At 40.7% G+C, this 17,500-nt stretch overlaps 2 protein-coding genes across 3 annotated transcripts in view; one reads left to right on the top strand and one right to left on the bottom strand.

Moving 5' to 3' along the window:
• The window catches only part of LOC146469783 (anion exchange protein 3-like), a 6,872-nt gene extending 751 nt beyond the window's left edge, over positions 1-6,121 (top strand). The window contains exons 2-4 of one of the 2 annotated variants that reach the window (XR_014867162.1): positions 1,443-1,869; positions 3,044-5,257; positions 5,468-6,121. Coding sequence is in view for 1 of the 2 variants with exons in the window: in XM_085122926.1 (XP_084979052.1) it covers positions 1,443-1,869; positions 3,044-4,912 (2,296 nt within the window). In the remaining variant the exon portion in view is untranslated. Of the gene's footprint in view, positions 1-1,442; positions 1,870-3,043 lie in introns of both variants that reach the window. The other variant, XM_085122926.1, reaches the window with a different exon arrangement.
• Positions 6,122-6,434: 313 nt separating this feature from the next.
• Positions 6,435-17,500, bottom strand: part of LOC146469784 (conserved oligomeric Golgi complex subunit 8-like) — a 12,736-nt gene continuing 1,670 nt past the window's right edge. Inside the window, exons 3-11 of the mRNA XM_085122927.1 lie at positions 16,553-16,677; positions 15,641-15,744; positions 15,112-15,178; positions 11,996-12,253; positions 10,285-10,509; positions 9,431-9,630; positions 9,232-9,316; positions 7,795-7,991; positions 6,435-7,234 (exon numbers count right to left, since the gene is read on the bottom strand). Coding sequence (XP_084979053.1) covers positions 6,769-7,234; positions 7,795-7,991; positions 9,232-9,316; positions 9,431-9,630; positions 10,285-10,509; positions 11,996-12,253; positions 15,112-15,178; positions 15,641-15,744; positions 16,553-16,677 — 1,727 coding nt within the window. The 3' untranslated portion in view covers positions 6,435-6,768. The remainder of the gene's footprint in view (positions 7,235-7,794; positions 7,992-9,231; positions 9,317-9,430; positions 9,631-10,284; positions 10,510-11,995; positions 12,254-15,111; positions 15,179-15,640; positions 15,745-16,552; positions 16,678-17,500) is intronic.

Raw genomic sequence — 17,500 nt, forward strand, 5'->3', positions numbered from 1 at the left:
CAATTTGAACGAACGCGACGATGATACGAATTTCCTGCAAGCAGAGGTTTCTAGGTCGTCCGATATACCAGCGGCGCATTTCTGTAAAGGAGCATTATAAAAAATAATTTCCAAAATTTCTGTAAAGTAGATTTATTTTATTTATTTTCAAGTTATTTATCATGGCGTCTCTGGAAGACCATTAGTATTATTACTTTGATGAATGTGATGCGGTTTTTTAAGTAAAAATTCCATTATAATCATCGTCATCATTATCAAAAAAGCAAGAATCTACGCTAGGCAGGTCTTCTTGCTTCGGCACGGATTAATTCTGTTTGAAGAGTAAGAAGAATTTAAAATCTAGGCATCTGGAATCAAGGTAGCAAGAACCTGTAACGCTCAGGAATGTTGTCACCATCAAAGAGCGAATGATTGAATTTCAGTCGGGAATTTTACTTCGTGAGGACCTTAATCAAAGGTTATAGGAAACGGATAGGTCTGATAAAGAGACGATACCACTCTGGAACTTGTTATTTCCAAAGTCACCTTCACAGAGAACAACAAAGCTTTCAATAAAACTATTGTTAGTTTGTCACTAGCGAGGAAGAACAAAGAACGATTTGGGACCATATGGAGAATCAAAGCCATGCCCCTTCGCATACCGCGCGTATAAAGTCTGGAGTTCGACTTCCTCCAAATACTCAGGCTCCTGGGAGGGGGCAGGGGGAGTTCTCCATCTTCTGGGCTATGCAGGGAGGCTCTTTTCAAACGAAATGCCTTTTTTACCCAAACCCAACACGTAAAATGGTTGGGAAGTTTAAAATTTAAGTATCAAATTGCGAACAGCGAATAGCGAATCCATTCGCTCTGACGAAGGGCTAACGCTTGAGACGTCAACACTCGAATATTACTCGAATAAAGTGGCCAATTTACGTTTAGTAATCAACTCTGTTGATAAACCAAACATTCTTTTCTACTTCCAAATGACACAGCACCACAGTTTCTTTACAAACTGACTCCCATTAACCACGTTGGTGTCGGGAGGGATTAGGGGCTGAATCTCCGAGCGGAGCTTCCCCACATTGACTAGTTCATTGAGTATCCTCTCAGCTCAGATTGTTTTGTTCGTAGTCCTACGCCCATGGCAAAATGATTGCGATTTGCTAATAGGCTATTTCTGGGTTGCTTTGAGCCTCATTATGAAAGCGAGGCTAAGTGCAAAACTTGGTGTTGATGCATATGAATAAAAACCAACATTCAGGAGATAAACTAGAAAGGGAAAACCTCATTTATCTCCTTTTCACTTGGATTTGTGAATAAACGGCTATTATTGTAATAAAACTTTGCACTTAGCGTCTGTTTCGTAATGAGGCTCAAATCAACTCGAAATTGGCCTTTTGCAAGTCGGAGATGTATATTTGCAATTATAATCTTTCTTTTTCACCTCTTTGTTTTCATTCTAGGCCGCTTGTTGGGGTCAAAGGCAAAACAACATTTCTACCCCCAATTAACACGGAAACTGACGAAAGTCAAATAGTCGCCGACTTCGCAGTCCCCGTTCTGGGCCATTTCCTCGACGACTCTGAAAATGTCGATCATTCTGAAGACCACACCGAGGAGTCCGACATAAGAAACAAAATCCCCGAAAATGCTCAAGCTACTACTGTCATGGTTGGAGCTCACGGGAAACTGTCATCCCCAATTAGTGCTTTTGTCAGGCTGGCTGGCGGCTGTGATTTGGGAGACTTTGCGGAAGTGAAAATCCCCGTAAGATTCATGTTTGTACTGCTGGGGCCTGAGGATGAGAGGATAGATTATCACGAAGTGGGACGCTCGATATCAACTCTGATGTCCGATAAAATATTCCTGGAGTCAGCTTATCAAGCTAAGGTGCATAGATTAAAACAAGAAAACTAAGATGGAGCGATTTTCAGTTTTTTGCTTTTAGAGCGTTTTTCAATTCGGTGTCGTAAAACCAAAACGAAATTATTCTGGCCAATCAAACTAACCTAAACTACATAACGAGCCAATCAGAATTTCAGGCAAAGGCATGTGTTCGACGCCAAACGCGGGAAAATGCGCACCAGCAAGTCACGAGTGATTTTGATTTCGCTTCTCATTGGTTGAGAAAGTGGCGCGAATTTGCTAACCAATCACAGCGCGAAGTAAAGTAAAACCAAAACAAACGCGAATTACTTACAACACTCAATGTAAAACCAGTCTAATCATGATATCTTGTCTAACCTCAAAGACACCGTCAAAATGAGGTCAACGCGGAGAAAACGCGGGCGAGGAAGTCGTGATGATTTATTTTAACACGGCCAGTCGCATCTACTTGCTGAAGAAAATGAAACTTATTTTTTTTAAAACCACTCCAACTAAGCGTAAACTTATTTTCGACGGTAAATCTACGCTTACACCGACGGATTGAGGCATACACGAATCCTGTTTTGTGGGGTATCAAAAATTCATTTCCGTCCTTAAAATACACATACCTCGTCCTCTAAATAATTAGTTAAATTTGTCATATTTTTTTCCTCGCTTATTTGCTAAGAGGTACCGAGGTATCTCTAAAGGCTGCCTGTTCGTATTAAACACTCCAATTGCTAGTAAACGCGATTTTTAATCCCGAAATGTTACAGCAAGAACCTCCTTCGCTTTAATTGGGATTTCCAAACCCCCTCCCCCCTCCCCTTCTCCCTCCCTCTCCCCCTCCCTTCGGAGTGGACATACTATCTCACATCTCACTTTCCATTAGACTAGCCTCCCCGACCCTGAATTCTGATTATAGCATAATTATACTATTCATTGAATAGAGAGATTTAGGAGTTAAATTTAAGGCAAGCGGTAGAAATGACCACGTGACCATGTTTATCCTTTATTTGCCGCTCGCTGTTTTCAGTTTCTCAGTAAAATTGAATTGTTTTGCGTTAGCATCAAAGGTCAGAATTAGTTTGCATTATTCTCATCTATGTACTCATTTGTTTGAAGAAAAAATAAACGCGAATCTCACTTTTGCCATTCGACGTAAACGCGATTCTAATCTCTCTAATCTCTATTTCAGGATCGGCAGGACTTTCTGGAATCCCTCTTCAGTTTTATGGGCGACAGTCTCATCATTCCGCCGGGTGAATGGGATCGAAATCTCCTGAATCAAACCGTGCCCATATTAGCAAACCAAGCTAAAGAACTGGCCTGTAGAAGACGGCGAGGAGGCGGCGTTAATAGTAACGACGTGGAAGCCGAGACATTTCGAGAAGTTACTCAAGAAAACGAATTATCTGACGACCCTCTCTCAAGAACAGGCAAATTTTGCGGAGGTCTTGTACGCGACATCAAGAGGCGGTTCCCTTTCTACCTTAGCGATTTTAAAGATGCTTTAGACGTGCATTGTCTACCAACGATAATCTTCGTGTATTTTGCCTGTCTTGCACCGGCCATCACCTTTGGTGGTTTGTTGAGCGAAAAGACCAATAGATGGATGGGTGTTTCGGAAATGATTTTCGCGACGGCATTGTCTGGAATTTTATTCTCGCTTTTTGCGGGACAGCCTCTCATCATAATCGGTGCCACAGGACCGATTCTTGTGTTTGAGAAGAGCACGTTCCAACTCAGTGAAAACTTTGGAATCGAGTTCCTTCCCTGGCGAGCCTGGGTCGGTATCTGGGTCATGTTAATCTGCTTTATAATTGTGGCGCTGGAGGGATGCTTCTTGATCAAATATTTCACGCGTTTCACGGAAGAAATCTTCGCTCTAATGATATCCATCATTTTCCTTTATGACGCTTTCAACTACGTGGGGTATGTGTTTCGCTTGTATCCGTTGGACGCCGACGACACGACTAGCTCGTTTATTGCTTCAAATTCCACCAGCGTAAATCCAACGGGTGAGATCCAGAATCAGTCAACCTCAAATACAGCTCTCTTTACCACTATCTTGATGCTTGGAACCTTCTTCGTGGCTTACTCGTTGCGGAAACTGCGTCACAGTCATTTCTTTGGGCCAAAAGCCCGACGCATCGTCAGCGATTTCGGAGTTTCCATCGCTATCGTTGCTATGGTGATGGTGGATTGGCTGACAGAGGGTGTGTACACTCAGAAATTGTCGGTCCCGGATGGACTTTCTGTGACGTCACCAAACAGGCACAGCTGGCTCATAAATCCCATGGGAGTTGATCAACCTATCAGCGCTGGCGCCATCTTTGGAGCTCTCGTACCAGCCATTCTCGTTAGCATCTTGATTTTTATGGAAATTGAATTCACGGGCGTTATCTTGGACAAGAAAGACCACAAATTGAAGAAAGGAGTTGGATACAATTTGGATCTCTTTGTACTTGGGCTGTTGGTTGGCCTATGCTCGATTTTGGGCCTTCCCTGGATGTGTGCCACGCCTGTTCACACGCTGTCTCACTTCCACGCTTTGACTGTGATCAGTACAAACCACGCCCCAGGGGAACACCCTCATCTGGTAGCAGTGAAAGAACAGCGTCTCACCAATATTGTCATTCACCTTCTCATCGGCTTCACGGTTCTCCTGTCGCCAGTGATGCGTCTTATTCCAATCTCCGTGTTATTTGGAGTTTTCCTATTCCTTGGGGTGTCCTCATTATCGCACATCCAACTGGTCGAACGAGTCAAGCTGCTTTTCATCCCGTCCACGCATCACCCAGATGAGAAATTCGTCATGAACGTGAAAACATGCAAGATGCACCTATTCACGGTTATACAAGTGGTTTGTGTTTGCGCGCTCGTCGTCATGAAGCTCACAGTAGCCGCCCCGGCGTTCCCTTTCTTCATTATCTGCATGATCCCGCTTCGCAAATTATTAGAGCGCTTTTTCTCTAGCGAAGAGCTGGAAGCTTTGGACACTGAGGTGGAGGATGTCTATGACAGCGATTTGGATGAATACGATTCAATTCATGTACCTATCTGAAGCGAAAGACACATTTAGAACGCTAGTATTGACTTTACCCTGAACATAATAAGTGTGTTGTCATGGCAACAGAAGAAACTTTAAGGGTGTAGAAAAGTTGATATGTTCACAAAAAAAGTCACGATAATACATTTTTCCACAGTTGATGTTTATTGCTTATATTTCTGTTGAATGCGTCAATTCAGATCCGAATACTTATCACAAATTTTATTCAAACTACTCTTTTACTTTTCCTTGACGTTTAGTCGTGAAAAGAACAACCAAAAGTCTCCCTTTCTTTATGTTAAAAATGTGTCCATTACAGTTTCAGGTAATAAAGTCGTCAAAAAAGTGACATAAATTTCAGTGTTATCTGCCTTGAACATAATTATAAAGTACGAAAGAGGGGAAAAGTGAGAGAGCAAACTAAACGTTTGTTCCAGTATTTTGTTACTGTTTTATCCTTTCTTTCGATTCTTTTTGTGTGTGGTTTACATTTTATGTCTTTACAAGTTCACCTGGGTCCGGTTGTTCGAAAGCCGATTAACGCTAATCCACGATTAAAAGTTAACCGAGGTTTTCATCTCGTTCTGTTTTTCTGACTGTTTTTCAAGGGTAACTCTTTAAGCTAATGGTAAAGAAACGTTTAAGGTAAAACTGAGGGACGAAAATCTTTTGGAAGAATTCGTATGGGTTAGTAAATAAACTCGAATCAAAGTTCACGTTAACCCAGGTTAATCGGGCTTTGAACAACTGGGTCCTGAAATTCAAGGTGTATTACTACTGTCTCGTAAATTGCTTGCGGACGTAAATTTCACTGGCTTTGCGTTCGTAAGTAAAACAAGAAGCGATGTATGAACGGCGTGCATAGAGACAAAAAGATGAGTGTGTTCTAATTTTTTACCTTCACGCATGCGGTTCACGAATCGTCTTTAATTTTTCCCACGTTCGTTGACCCAGTTAATTTAGCGATACTTCAGGTTCCCCTACTTTCCATATTACGAGATTTGAAACCTAATGCCCAAGGCTGTGCAACTAGCCAAATTCCAGAAACGTTCCGTGTCAAATGGAAAGACTTTTTTCTAGTCATTCCAATCCTGCAATCTCATCGGTGGAACTTAAATGATGGCGCAAGCAGACAACAATATGGCAATGGAAATTTTTGAAATGGTCAACGGGCTGGCAGATTAGTGGAGTAGCTCTGAAGATAGCCCGTTCACTCCGGAAAAATTTTCCGTTTGATCTGCGCGTCCCATTTGCATTTTTAACCGGTTAAACTGAAAATTTCGGCCAAATGGAAACTGCCCCCAGTTTCTAGTTATCCTTATTAGTACATTTAAATAGTGGCCTTTCAATTAAATTTATACTGCTATTGTACACTTCCTTTTTTTTTTTTCATATTTTTAAAATAACTTGTCTAAGGAAACAGGTGACATTGCATGGCCTGACAGGTACTCTCCTAAGCATTTTCGTTTCCCGAGAGGATGCGTGACTTTTTAATGTGATTTTTGTGCAATTTTTGTATCACTTTTTAATGCACCTATTTTCGCGCTCACGTTGCAGTGTCAAATCGCCTGTGTAAACTAGTCTGCAGTGTTGATATCACAGGGTTTCCGAACATGTTTGAAACTTGATTCACATAGGGAGGATTCTCGGAAACCGTACTGCGATATCGCACTGAAATCGCAGCTGGTTTACACTTGCGATCAGAAGTCGCAGCTTTGCGGGGAAAAAATCGCAGTGCAGTGCGACGAAAGTTGCACAAAAATAAATCGCACGAGAAACTGACTTATGGACTTATGGATGTATTTCACGACATCTTCCTCTAGGATAACCACACAGTAACATTGTTCGCAAGCTAAAACTATATTATCCCTTTAAGTCAAATCTGGTTTTTGTTGTTCAGTGTTCAAAATGTCCTCGCCGACCTCTTTCCGTGATTCTTGATCTGCAGGGTTCTCCTCGCTTACCGCTGTAATTTCCCGCTCTTTTTCTTGGTTATCTGCAGCCTCGTTTTCATGAAGAGGCTTTTCCTTTTTATGGGTGGTGTCCTGTGACTCTAAAAGACGGGATTTAGTCTCTTTTTCGAGAGCAGGCTTCTCCTCTTCCTGCGTGGGTTGCTGTGGCATAACTGGTTGTATTAGCAGCTGTAAGCTCTTGACATCGAGTCTTAGCGATGAACCGGCTGTGACAGAACTGCTTCCTGTCATGATATTTAAGGCAGCAGTGGGAAATATCGCCTCTAAACAACGGTTCATGTATGGTATGAGCTGTCTTCCCAATACTTCACAGAAATTAGCAAACGAGATTCTTTCTGATTCATTGAGTGCTGCCGCTTCCGACCTGTATATGAAAAAGAAGGCAAGAATACTAAAGATCGCACATTTGATAATCAACAATCATCCTAAAAAAGAAGGCGTGTAGCGAGGACTCGTGTAGGGCGAGATTTAAATGGAATGTCTGTTCACTTACGCGTGCAACCTTTGTATTCAAAAGAAAGCTTATTTTTCCTAGAAACACTGTGAAATAATATATCTTCTAAAGTGTTAACATAACCTTAACAATATCGTGGTTGTAACTTTTAATTCTCTGCATGCCGAAATTCCAAAGTGTGACCATTCAAGTGCAAGCTACTGAGCAGTACTTTTCCGTGGTGTTGTTTATTGTGCTGTACACGGTGGTTCTAACTTTTAAATCAGTAGATGAAATCCTAAAGTGTGACCATTCAAATGAATGCAACTGAGAAGTACTTTCCTGTGGTGCAGTTAATTTTACTTGAAGTGTCCTTACTTAGTGACTCTTGAAGAAAGTTATCACTATTATTAGTTTGCAAAATTTGATACGATGGAATTTGGACGTTTTCTTTAATTTTAATAGCGTGCCACAGAAAGCTGCTTATTTACCTGTGGAAGGCGCACGTCGTTTGAATCATTGATTTGAGTGCAGAGTAAAGCTCTTCAGTAACGGATGTCACGAGGGACAATGGTGCGCAATGTCTTAAATCATTGAACGCTGATAACACACTGTTGGTAAAACTGGCCAGGGGAGGGTGCTGTAATAGGGCAACCGGAGGATGAAGATCTGCACCGGTATCTTGGGGCTGTGAAAAAAAAAGGAGGGGATTCTAGTTTTTCAGGTAGTAAAGAAAGTGTCAACATTTCATCAAGACAATTGAACCGCGACGGTGCAGCAGTTAGTACATTGGATCGGAAGATCAAACGCGGTTGTTACTAGAACGGATACTCCAAAATGAGGTTGGACACCTTATGATGTTTACACGACAGAAATCGTATTTCAAACTTGACAGTAAAAGAAGTTAGAAACAAAGTAGTGTTCGCCTTGAACCCGGGTCATTTGCTTCATATCTCCTATCTATGTCCACTAGCAAAACGAGAACTAGCTGACGAAAATAGTAATTTTTAACTTATTTCAAAGAGTTAGCCATAACAACAAATGACAGCTAACTGTTCAAATCAGTGCTTAGGCCTAAATAGTATAGATCAGTGCTGAACCCCCAAAACGGATGTTCTGTGTCTAAATGGAGCTCTATTCTCTCAGTTCTCTGCCTGTTCTCGTCCACGTCAGGGCTATCACGATTAAGAATACTACATTGTACATTTTGTAGATGCTATTAGGTAACCGATCAAAAGCCTGGTCTCTGTCAGCTTTGTTCCCAGGCCCTTACGCGCTTATTGAGTGAAGCAGGCTCAGTTAGGGGCTTGGGGACGAGCACGATAGCGAATCCTTTCTGATCAGTAAAACATTTACTCTGGATTCGATTACGTCCCAAGGTCATCGTTACTCTACTTAAAACGAAGCTTTAGCTAAAAGGAGCTGCTAGTCAAACGTGCCCAGGCAAACTTGGGCTGGGTGCCCAAATGAACTCGCTATGCAGCCTTTGTGCGCGAGTCCATGCGAAAGAAAACTGACAAGACTGGAGTCAACTTACGCCGACTTGCCTTGGCTGCCAAACAGGGAGGGGGGAGGGGAGGGGAGTAAAGGTAAAGAGAAAAGCTTCCGTTAGCTCGATCAAAGTGAGCGAAAGCCATGGCAAGCAGTTACAAGTACGCCCCACGACTTCCTCCAAAATTTTGGAAATACAGGTAGCCCACAATACGTTCTAATAAAATGCTTCCTATTGTTTTGGTGGTACTGGGCCTTGTTTTATTCCGACTTCTTTTTCTCCCTTTCTATTTATCTGTACCCTTCACTGGAACGCCATCTTGCATTTTTGTTCTTGCGAGCCTGCTGTTGCTGTTTCTGTTTGTTCGCTGTTACTTTCCCTATCACAAAGGTTGAAAACTTATCACCTAACTCAACAAACGAAAAACGAGTTTTACCTTGGCCGTCATCGTAGAAAGAACCGTAGCCGCGACAGTGGATGAAACTGGTTGAGGAGAGTACGACCTCATTGCTTCATTAAACCTACAATTTCAGAAAACATAACATAACAACTAAATAAACAAGGTGAAGAATTTAAAAGGGACAACATGACAGATTGCACGGTTAGTCACTATACTCCAACATCACACGACGTACCTGTTGGTCGCATCGTGTACCGCTGTACTGAATCCTTGCATTGCAGCAGTATGGAAGAGGGGAGGAAGCAAGCCTCTGAAGTCAGCTCCAACTCGGCTGAATGACAATCCAAAGTACATACACTGACCCAAAAGTGAGTCCAGGCGGCTGCCAACTCCACGCTCCAAGTCATACTCCAAAGTCTTCAAAAACTGCTGGACCTTAGAAATGATGAAATTAAATTACCTTAATCCTTGAAAAGAAATCTCGTATTCCAGCTTCCTATGTAGAACTCCCAATCTCTCAACTTCTCTTTCACAACATTTACCGTAATTACTGAGCGTACCCTAGCCTCCCATGCAGTTGATTTTAGGGGACTCGCATTACACTCTGTTTTTTTTTTATAAGAACGTCTAATTTTGGAGCTGAGGCTGAACGTTCTGATATCTTTTTGCGATTTGAGGCTGAAAACGTTCCTAAGATGTTCTTAAATTACATGGTGTACACTACATGTATTTCAGTAAATCAAGCATTGCCTGCTGAGATATGGTACAGTATATGCAAAACATGCTCCTTAAGTATTTTGGTTAATTTACATGTGTTGCCTTGATTTTATTTACAGATTAGCAAAATAAAAACGTTCTTAATGGACTCTCAGCCTGAGGAATGTTCTTAATACGTTCTAAAAATTTTGGTTAATCTCAGCCTCAACGTTCTTATAAAAAAGGTTCTTATAAAAAAAACAGAGTGTACCTCCTCCCGTAGGAGGTAATACGAGTCCCCTAAAAACGACTGCGTGTGAGGCTAAGCTTACTCCGCCTTACTGTCGATGTTGGCCTACTAACCAAATCCGTATTTGACACAGAGGCACATACCTTCTGTACAACCCAACAGTGGAATAGGTTGCTGTACATCGGGCTGTCTTCATTTTCCATTGACAATATCGGGTCATCATCGGAGAATATAGCTCGGTATTGGGTCACAATGTCAAACAGATGAACGCGGCTGGTCTCGATAGTCTTGGTGATGTGATAGTAAGGGTCTTCTGATGGTATCGAAGCTAAAACACTCTGCAGCCAGGCATCCCGGGCTTGAAGGAACTGTGAGCAAAATTAGCGTGATCTTGAGCGTAACATAATATTGACTACTGTCTCCAAATTTAAATTCATTTTTCACCTTTGCGATGTTTGCAACATGGAAACGTCGAATTGCGCTGGTTAATCTTTTGTATTTTTACGGAAGGTTTTTCAACAAGAGTCACCCTGTTCCATCTTAAGAATCTCTACCATTCAGTGATTAATCGAGATTAACGCCTGAACTTAGTGAGCAATTAAATGGCCTTTATATTTTATATCTGTATTTATTTATGCAGGACAGAGGAGTCTTCGTGGTTTTTAGCGGTTTCTCCAAAATACACAGGAGGAACTTGAAATATTGGCCAATTTTTTCACATTGCAATCCATTTCTATCCTAGCCATCCGCAGCCAAAGATGAATGATTTTAGTTTCTGTGACTATAGTCGAACCTCCACTAACGGCCACCTCTCCACAACGGCCACCTCTCTACAACGGCCACATTTTTTTGTCCCGGCGGACAGTCCATACATTAGCTCTTGTTTAAACCTCTCTACAACGGCCACCTCTCTACAACGGAAACGGCCACTAAAGTGCGTCCCCAACTGCCAAAATAACCTCTCGACAACGGCCAGTACAGTTCTTTTTTGTAAAAACCTTTTTTTTATAAACTGATGCAGTAATCGACATTTGTCTTCGGAACATTATGTTTCTGTACGTATCCATTTTAATGATATAAGTATTTTGATTGTGTTCCGTTTATATGCCGCAGTAAGCATAAATTGTCTACAATAATATAGCGAATGTTGCGAACCTTGTTCGTTTCGTCTTGTTAACATTTTGATTCAAAGCATTATTTACGTTTTATTGTGTATTTTATCTATATATATTATTTAAGATTGGATTACCATTATAGGCTACAGTAAGCATGAACTTGGCACAATAAACATGTTGTACTTCCTGAAAAAAGGTGTCATATTACACCCCTACCTCCCCATAACGGCCACCTCTCCGCAACGGCCACTTTCTTCTGTCCCCAAGGTGGCCGTTGTGGAGAGGTTCAACTGTAGTAAGGTTATTGTTAACAAAACTGAACCATTATTTCAGCGTTTCCATCGTTACAAGTATGTTTTTTCGCTATTCAAAGTGACACTAAAAATAGATGACTGCCTCTTTTAGGTGTCCACACGAGAACACGTAAACGGCGTCCTCAAACAACCCCACTCTGGCCGGAGAGCATACAAGTATTTGAAAAGTTACGTTTCCGTGCACCATTTTCACCGGAGATGTGCTGACGAAAGGCCATTCCGTAAAGAAAAAAAAACTGCCCTTTCAAGCGAAAACGGACAAATGCGGACGTGACCTCTTTTTTACTGATAAACGCCTTCAAGTAGACTTTCCACTCAAGTCGTCTTCTTATGCGTCGAAACATTGACCAACAAATACTCCCACGAAAACGGACTTCGAGAAAGTCTAGCTTTCAAGCAAAGCAAACATTAACTGGATACAATACCTTGATCCTAAGCTCAGACTCTGAAAACAGATCAAGTCGTCTCAGGTAGCCAATTACTCTCAAGCAAGCCGGGAGCTGAATTGCCGAACGAAGCTGTTGTAGTAACTGAGAGAGCATCAGCTGTGTTGAAGACTGCACGACTTCCACAATGTTTTGGATGATGGGGATGTTGGAGAGTTTCTTTTCCAATCGATGCACGTACGAGGAGAGTTCAAGGGCTTCTTCGTAGTAGCCATTGCGAACACAAGAGTCCATAAGCTGCGGACAAAATTATAGAAAATTACTCAACTGAGAAGGCGGAGTGGTAAAGTGATATTAAATTCCCGGGGGGGAGGGGACTCCCATATAAAAGTGAACGTTGTGATCGTTGGAGATTTTGAAAAGAACTCCTACAGGGTACTAGAATTCTGCTTTTGGGGGATCGTCCAAAAAATATTTTACCCCTAAGAGGTATCAAAATCAGTTGACTGACATTTACTTCCTCCCCTATTTTTCGGCTCAATACCGTAAAAGGTACCACCATACCTCTGACGGAAATCAGTTTAGATTTTAGCACCCTAAGGGGTACCAAACCACAAATTGTAACCCCTAAAAGGTACGATGATCACCACCGTCACTTTAACATGGAAGTCCCTCCCCCCTCTCCCCTCCTCCCTCCCCCCCCCCCCCCCGCCTGGGATTAAAGTGTGTAGGAATATTGATCTGATTGCAAGCATTTTGAGAATTAGCCTTTAGTGGTTACTACTTTAGAAATTCTAGTTTAATAGAAGAGCAGTTATGTGTCATTCCATCTGAAAGGTTGCACAAATTTGAGGCAACGATGAGGCAATGGGATAATGCGTTTTTCTGTGTTTTGTTCCTATGGTGTTGAGCATTTGGTACCTTTTGTTATCACTTGAACACACTAAAGTACTAAAGCAATGACTAATATCAAATTATTTAGACAAGTGCAAAAAATTTCATCTTTCGGATTATTTGTTTCTTTCTCGGCACATCAGCATGTATTTTGCCTAAACAGCCTCAATCAGATCCGAGGGGAAATAAAGTTTCATTCATTCATTTCATTCTTGATGTAACCCAAGAAAAATGGTTTTAACAGTTTTGCTTTAAAAATGACTGGTTCTCTGAAGCTATCCATGTATATATGTGTTTTCCCAGGAGAAAATTTTCAAGATCTTCAAGATCTTAATGAGGGATCTTCCAAAATCCTTCCTTGCCTAGATCTTTGAGGATCCTCAAAATTCTTGCCAAGATCTTTGACGATCTTCAATAACCTGGTGAAAGATCTTCAAGGATCTTGTTAAGATCCTTGACAATCTCCAATAATTTTCCTAAGTTAAGATGCATTCTTTGTATTTTTTTTCTTGACAATAGGCTATCGTTATTCCAACAACAGGCTATTCATAATTAGCATACCTCAGTGACCGACTATCACGTAAACGCGCAATCTGATTGGCTACACAGGTGCCGTCTATCGATCGATAGACGGCACCTGGAGCTGTTGAAAAATGGCTTTCCCTTCGTGTTTTCGTAAAGTTTGTGAAGAAGACGTACAAAACGTTTTGCAAAGTGCCATGCCAGAAAAAAAAAAACAAAGAAAGCTACAAAGTATGGAATAAAGATTTTTAAAGATAAGTGCAGAACAATTTCCGAAATAAAATGCTTTATTTAAAACCAACAACAAATTGCGCGTAAGCTTACCTAAGTTCGTAAGTAAACAAAACAAAGTTGTCAAAGAAAAGTAACAATTGTGGTTATTGATTTGTTTTAAATTGGTTTTCAACCTAAAAAGAACACCCATTGAATAACAAACCAAAGTCGAATTAAACACGTGTTTGCAGAGGTTTTATGTGTCAGTGAGACAAACAAATGGTGAACCGTTTAAAGTTTCTTCACTTAAAGCCATCCGAGCGGCCATTGATAGATATTTGAAGCAAGCACCTATTAACAAGCCGGGGTCTATCGTCGGTGATTATGAATTTAAGAAGGCAAATGATACGCTTAATGCAGCCTGTAAAAATCTGATGAAAGAGGGAAAAGTTCGTCCAGTTGTTCATAAAACTTCCATCACAAGCGAGCAATTGCAAAAGCTTTTTGAAAGTGGTCAACTAGGAAATGCAGATACAAAAGATCCTAAACAATTACAGCAAACCGCGTTGTTTTACACATACCTGTATTTCGGGAGGAGAGGAAGAGAAAACCAACGCAGTCTCACTCCAAAGATGTTTATCCTCCGCCAAACACCCCAGGGTAGACGATATTTTGAGCTGCGAAGAGACTTTCCGGGGACGGTTTTGTCGACAAAAAACCGGCCACCAAGGCGGTGTCAACGACAACAACGACGAAGCAGACGGCAAAATGTTTGTCAACTCTTTTCCAGAATTTGAAAATGACAGGGACTTTGAAATTAAACTTAGTTTGAGCTTAACCTCATTTTTTCTTCTACGGTTTGCAAGTTTCTGAGACTGCGCAATGTATGGCGAGATCACTGTGTAGCTTTGTTTAATTGATGAATGAACTTTGATGAATTAACTTGGCAAATGCGCCAGTTTGTCAGAGCGCGCGCGATTTAGCATGCATCATTGCACAAATGTATAAAAATTTATGAAATAAAAAGATTTTTTGGCTTGATAGATCGGTCACTGAGGTATGCTAAAACAATTAGACGGCTCGCTCTCGGTTTCTATCGCCTTTGATAGTTGGCTCGGGGCTTCGCCCCTCGCCAACTATCAGCCGATAGAAACCTCGAGCTCGCCGTCTAATTGTTAATTGTCAAGAGATAATGCACTATAGCATATATGACTTGGGCATCTTAACTTAGGAAGGACTTATGAATCTGACCCCAGTACTGTGGCTTCTCCTTCTTTTTAAGTATTGCCATTATTGGTTTTTGAATGTGAGTATTTTAGCCAATGATGAATTTTTTATTTTTATCTTTGTACGATGATTTTTTATCCTTCTTATCTTTTGTAGGTGATTTTATTATGGCTATCATTTAAACTTTATATCATGTTATTTAGTTAGACGTCTTGCGTGATGGCACCCCCTTGCAGGACTAGAAATATTTGAATGAATAACTTACTAGATAACAAAATCAAAACCGTTTTCTTCCATACCTGTGAGATTTCCAGTATTTCAAGCAACTGTGTGTGGCGTGCTAATGTCAGAGAATTCAAGTGACGGCTGCAAGATACAAAAGCTTGTTTAACACATTACAATACAGCTACCTCAGTCTCATCTACTTTGCTTGGAGCATGCAGATCAAAAAAATATTGTTTGCTCCTTAAAGGGGCAATATCACCTACTTTTAGTGTCATCTCAAATTGCCCAATAACATACATGCAATAAAGATTGCAACTTGAAAAAAAATTGGCCAAGTTTTTCAGGTTTTTCCTGCACGTACTGTACATGTCTTTTGGAAAAATTGATTAGAAAACTAATCATAGTTTGTTCTTCCTTAGACAAATCACCTAATATTTTCCTCCCGGTGCCCTACTGAAGAGCAATATTTGATGTTAGGAAGAGGTTCTTTGTCAAATATTTGAGTGGTTTTAAGCAAAGTACAGCAAAATCTCCAGGACAGTGCCCCTTTAATTTTTCACAGAAGTTGCAGGCTGGGGCAACGAAACAACTTGTTTAATTTACCTGCTGTTTATCTCCTGAGCCTCCTTCATGAACTTACTGCAAGTCTCAGAAAACCTTGGCAGCTTGTCTAGGAGCGACTCAACATGTTCTTCCACTGAAACAAACTGCATTTAACAGAAAATTTATCTGCACATCTCATGACATTTGACACTGTCAGCCACAGGTGCATTTAACAGACGCTATAAGATCTCAACAAATTGAGACAGTCTGAGTAACAGGGCTTGCCACGCTCACATTAAATCAACCCCCTACTGAGTCTAATCATATGATAACTATACGTACAGTGTGTAAGAATGATCTATTTTTCAGTGAGTGACACAGGCAAACTTGGACAAAGGAAATCCAAGTGCTCCTGTCAGGAGTCAAACCTAAGACCTTCTGATTACTAGTTTGGATGCTCTACCACTGAGCTACAGGAGACTCATGGGAGCTAAGCCCATTAAACTAGGTTCATGGGACAAACATCCTGCATACTGCTAGGATTGGAATGTCAATGTGTGGCATATGCGCAATGGAAATAATGTGATGGAATATGTTAAGCCTGGTGAATAAATGAGAATGATGTATTAATCTGTAAATGACACAGGCATACTCGGAAAAAAATCTGAGTGCTCCTACATGTATCAGGAGTCGAACTTAAGACCTTCCGATTACTAGTTTGGATGCTCTACCGCTGAGCTACAGGAGACTTGTGGTAGCTACATGTAAGGCCATTAAACTAGGTTCATGGGACAAACATCCTGCATACTGCTAGAATTGGAATGTCAATGTGTGGCTTTATGCACGATGGAAGAAATGTGATGGTATATGCTGTACAGTACATGTGCACTTTATGATCACTTGTTTACTACAGAATGTAGACCTACATGTACATGTAAGCAATAAAATAATAATGTACGCTGAATAACTTACATCATGGAATATCTCTTTGGAGCACTCTGCTGTTTTGATAAACGTCTTGTAGTTGTGAAAAGCCAAGTGTTCAGTCTGTTCCAAAATCTGAGCCTTTTCTTCTGCCAATCGTTCTGGCTCCCTGCCTAACGGAAACAAAATTAAAGTTTATGAACACCATACAGCTGTACATGGAAAAATCAGAGATAAAAGTACTGTATGTCATGAATAATGAATAGATACTTTTACAAATGTATGTCACAAGTCATTAAACATTTAGATAATTTAAGTTCTTACTTTCAGGAACATTTAAAGCTAAAAAAAAGAAGAAAATTGACAGTTTTAAGCAGTCAATGCTTGATTACAGTCACTTCTTTATTCATGTGACGGACCTGACTACCACTAAACCAGAGGATAACTTTTTGGCGCTTAAAATAAAGATAGAGTCTTTAACAACATGTTAAGTTACATAAAATTATTACAATTTCCACTGAATGTTCTTCTGTAGGACTTCAACACCTATCTGTAACAAGCTAAAACTCTGGACCCCAACCAGTTATGTAACGCTCAAAATATGTCACGCATTTAAAATTCTTGCCGCCTATTTCCTGGACGCAAATACAGGCGTAGCTTTGCCATGCATATCCGTAGGTGTGTTTTTATCATTTGTAAAATTCCTTTATTTGTGCTAAGTATAAATATAGGCATACTTGTTAGTATTGTAAAACTCCCTGATGAAGTGTGCGCTAGTCACACGAAACGCATAGGAGAAAATAAAAAAGTTTTACTACACAAGTAGTTCGCAGAAGTGCTGCTCACTGGATAACCCTTTTAAAAATTCAGTGAAATCGTTTCATGTCACTCAAGCAGATTACTTTAATTAACAAATGGGCAACCAGATCGAATATTAACAAAAACAAGAAAGAGGCAAACTACAGATCTCAAAGGACTGAATTTTTTTTTTCATGG

This window comes from Pavona decussata, unplaced genomic scaffold (genome assembly GCF_977016875.1).
Source record: "Pavona decussata unplaced genomic scaffold, jaPavDecu1.1 SCAFFOLD_119, whole genome shotgun sequence".
Lineage (NCBI taxonomy): Eukaryota > Metazoa > Cnidaria > Anthozoa > Scleractinia > Agariciidae > Pavona > Pavona decussata.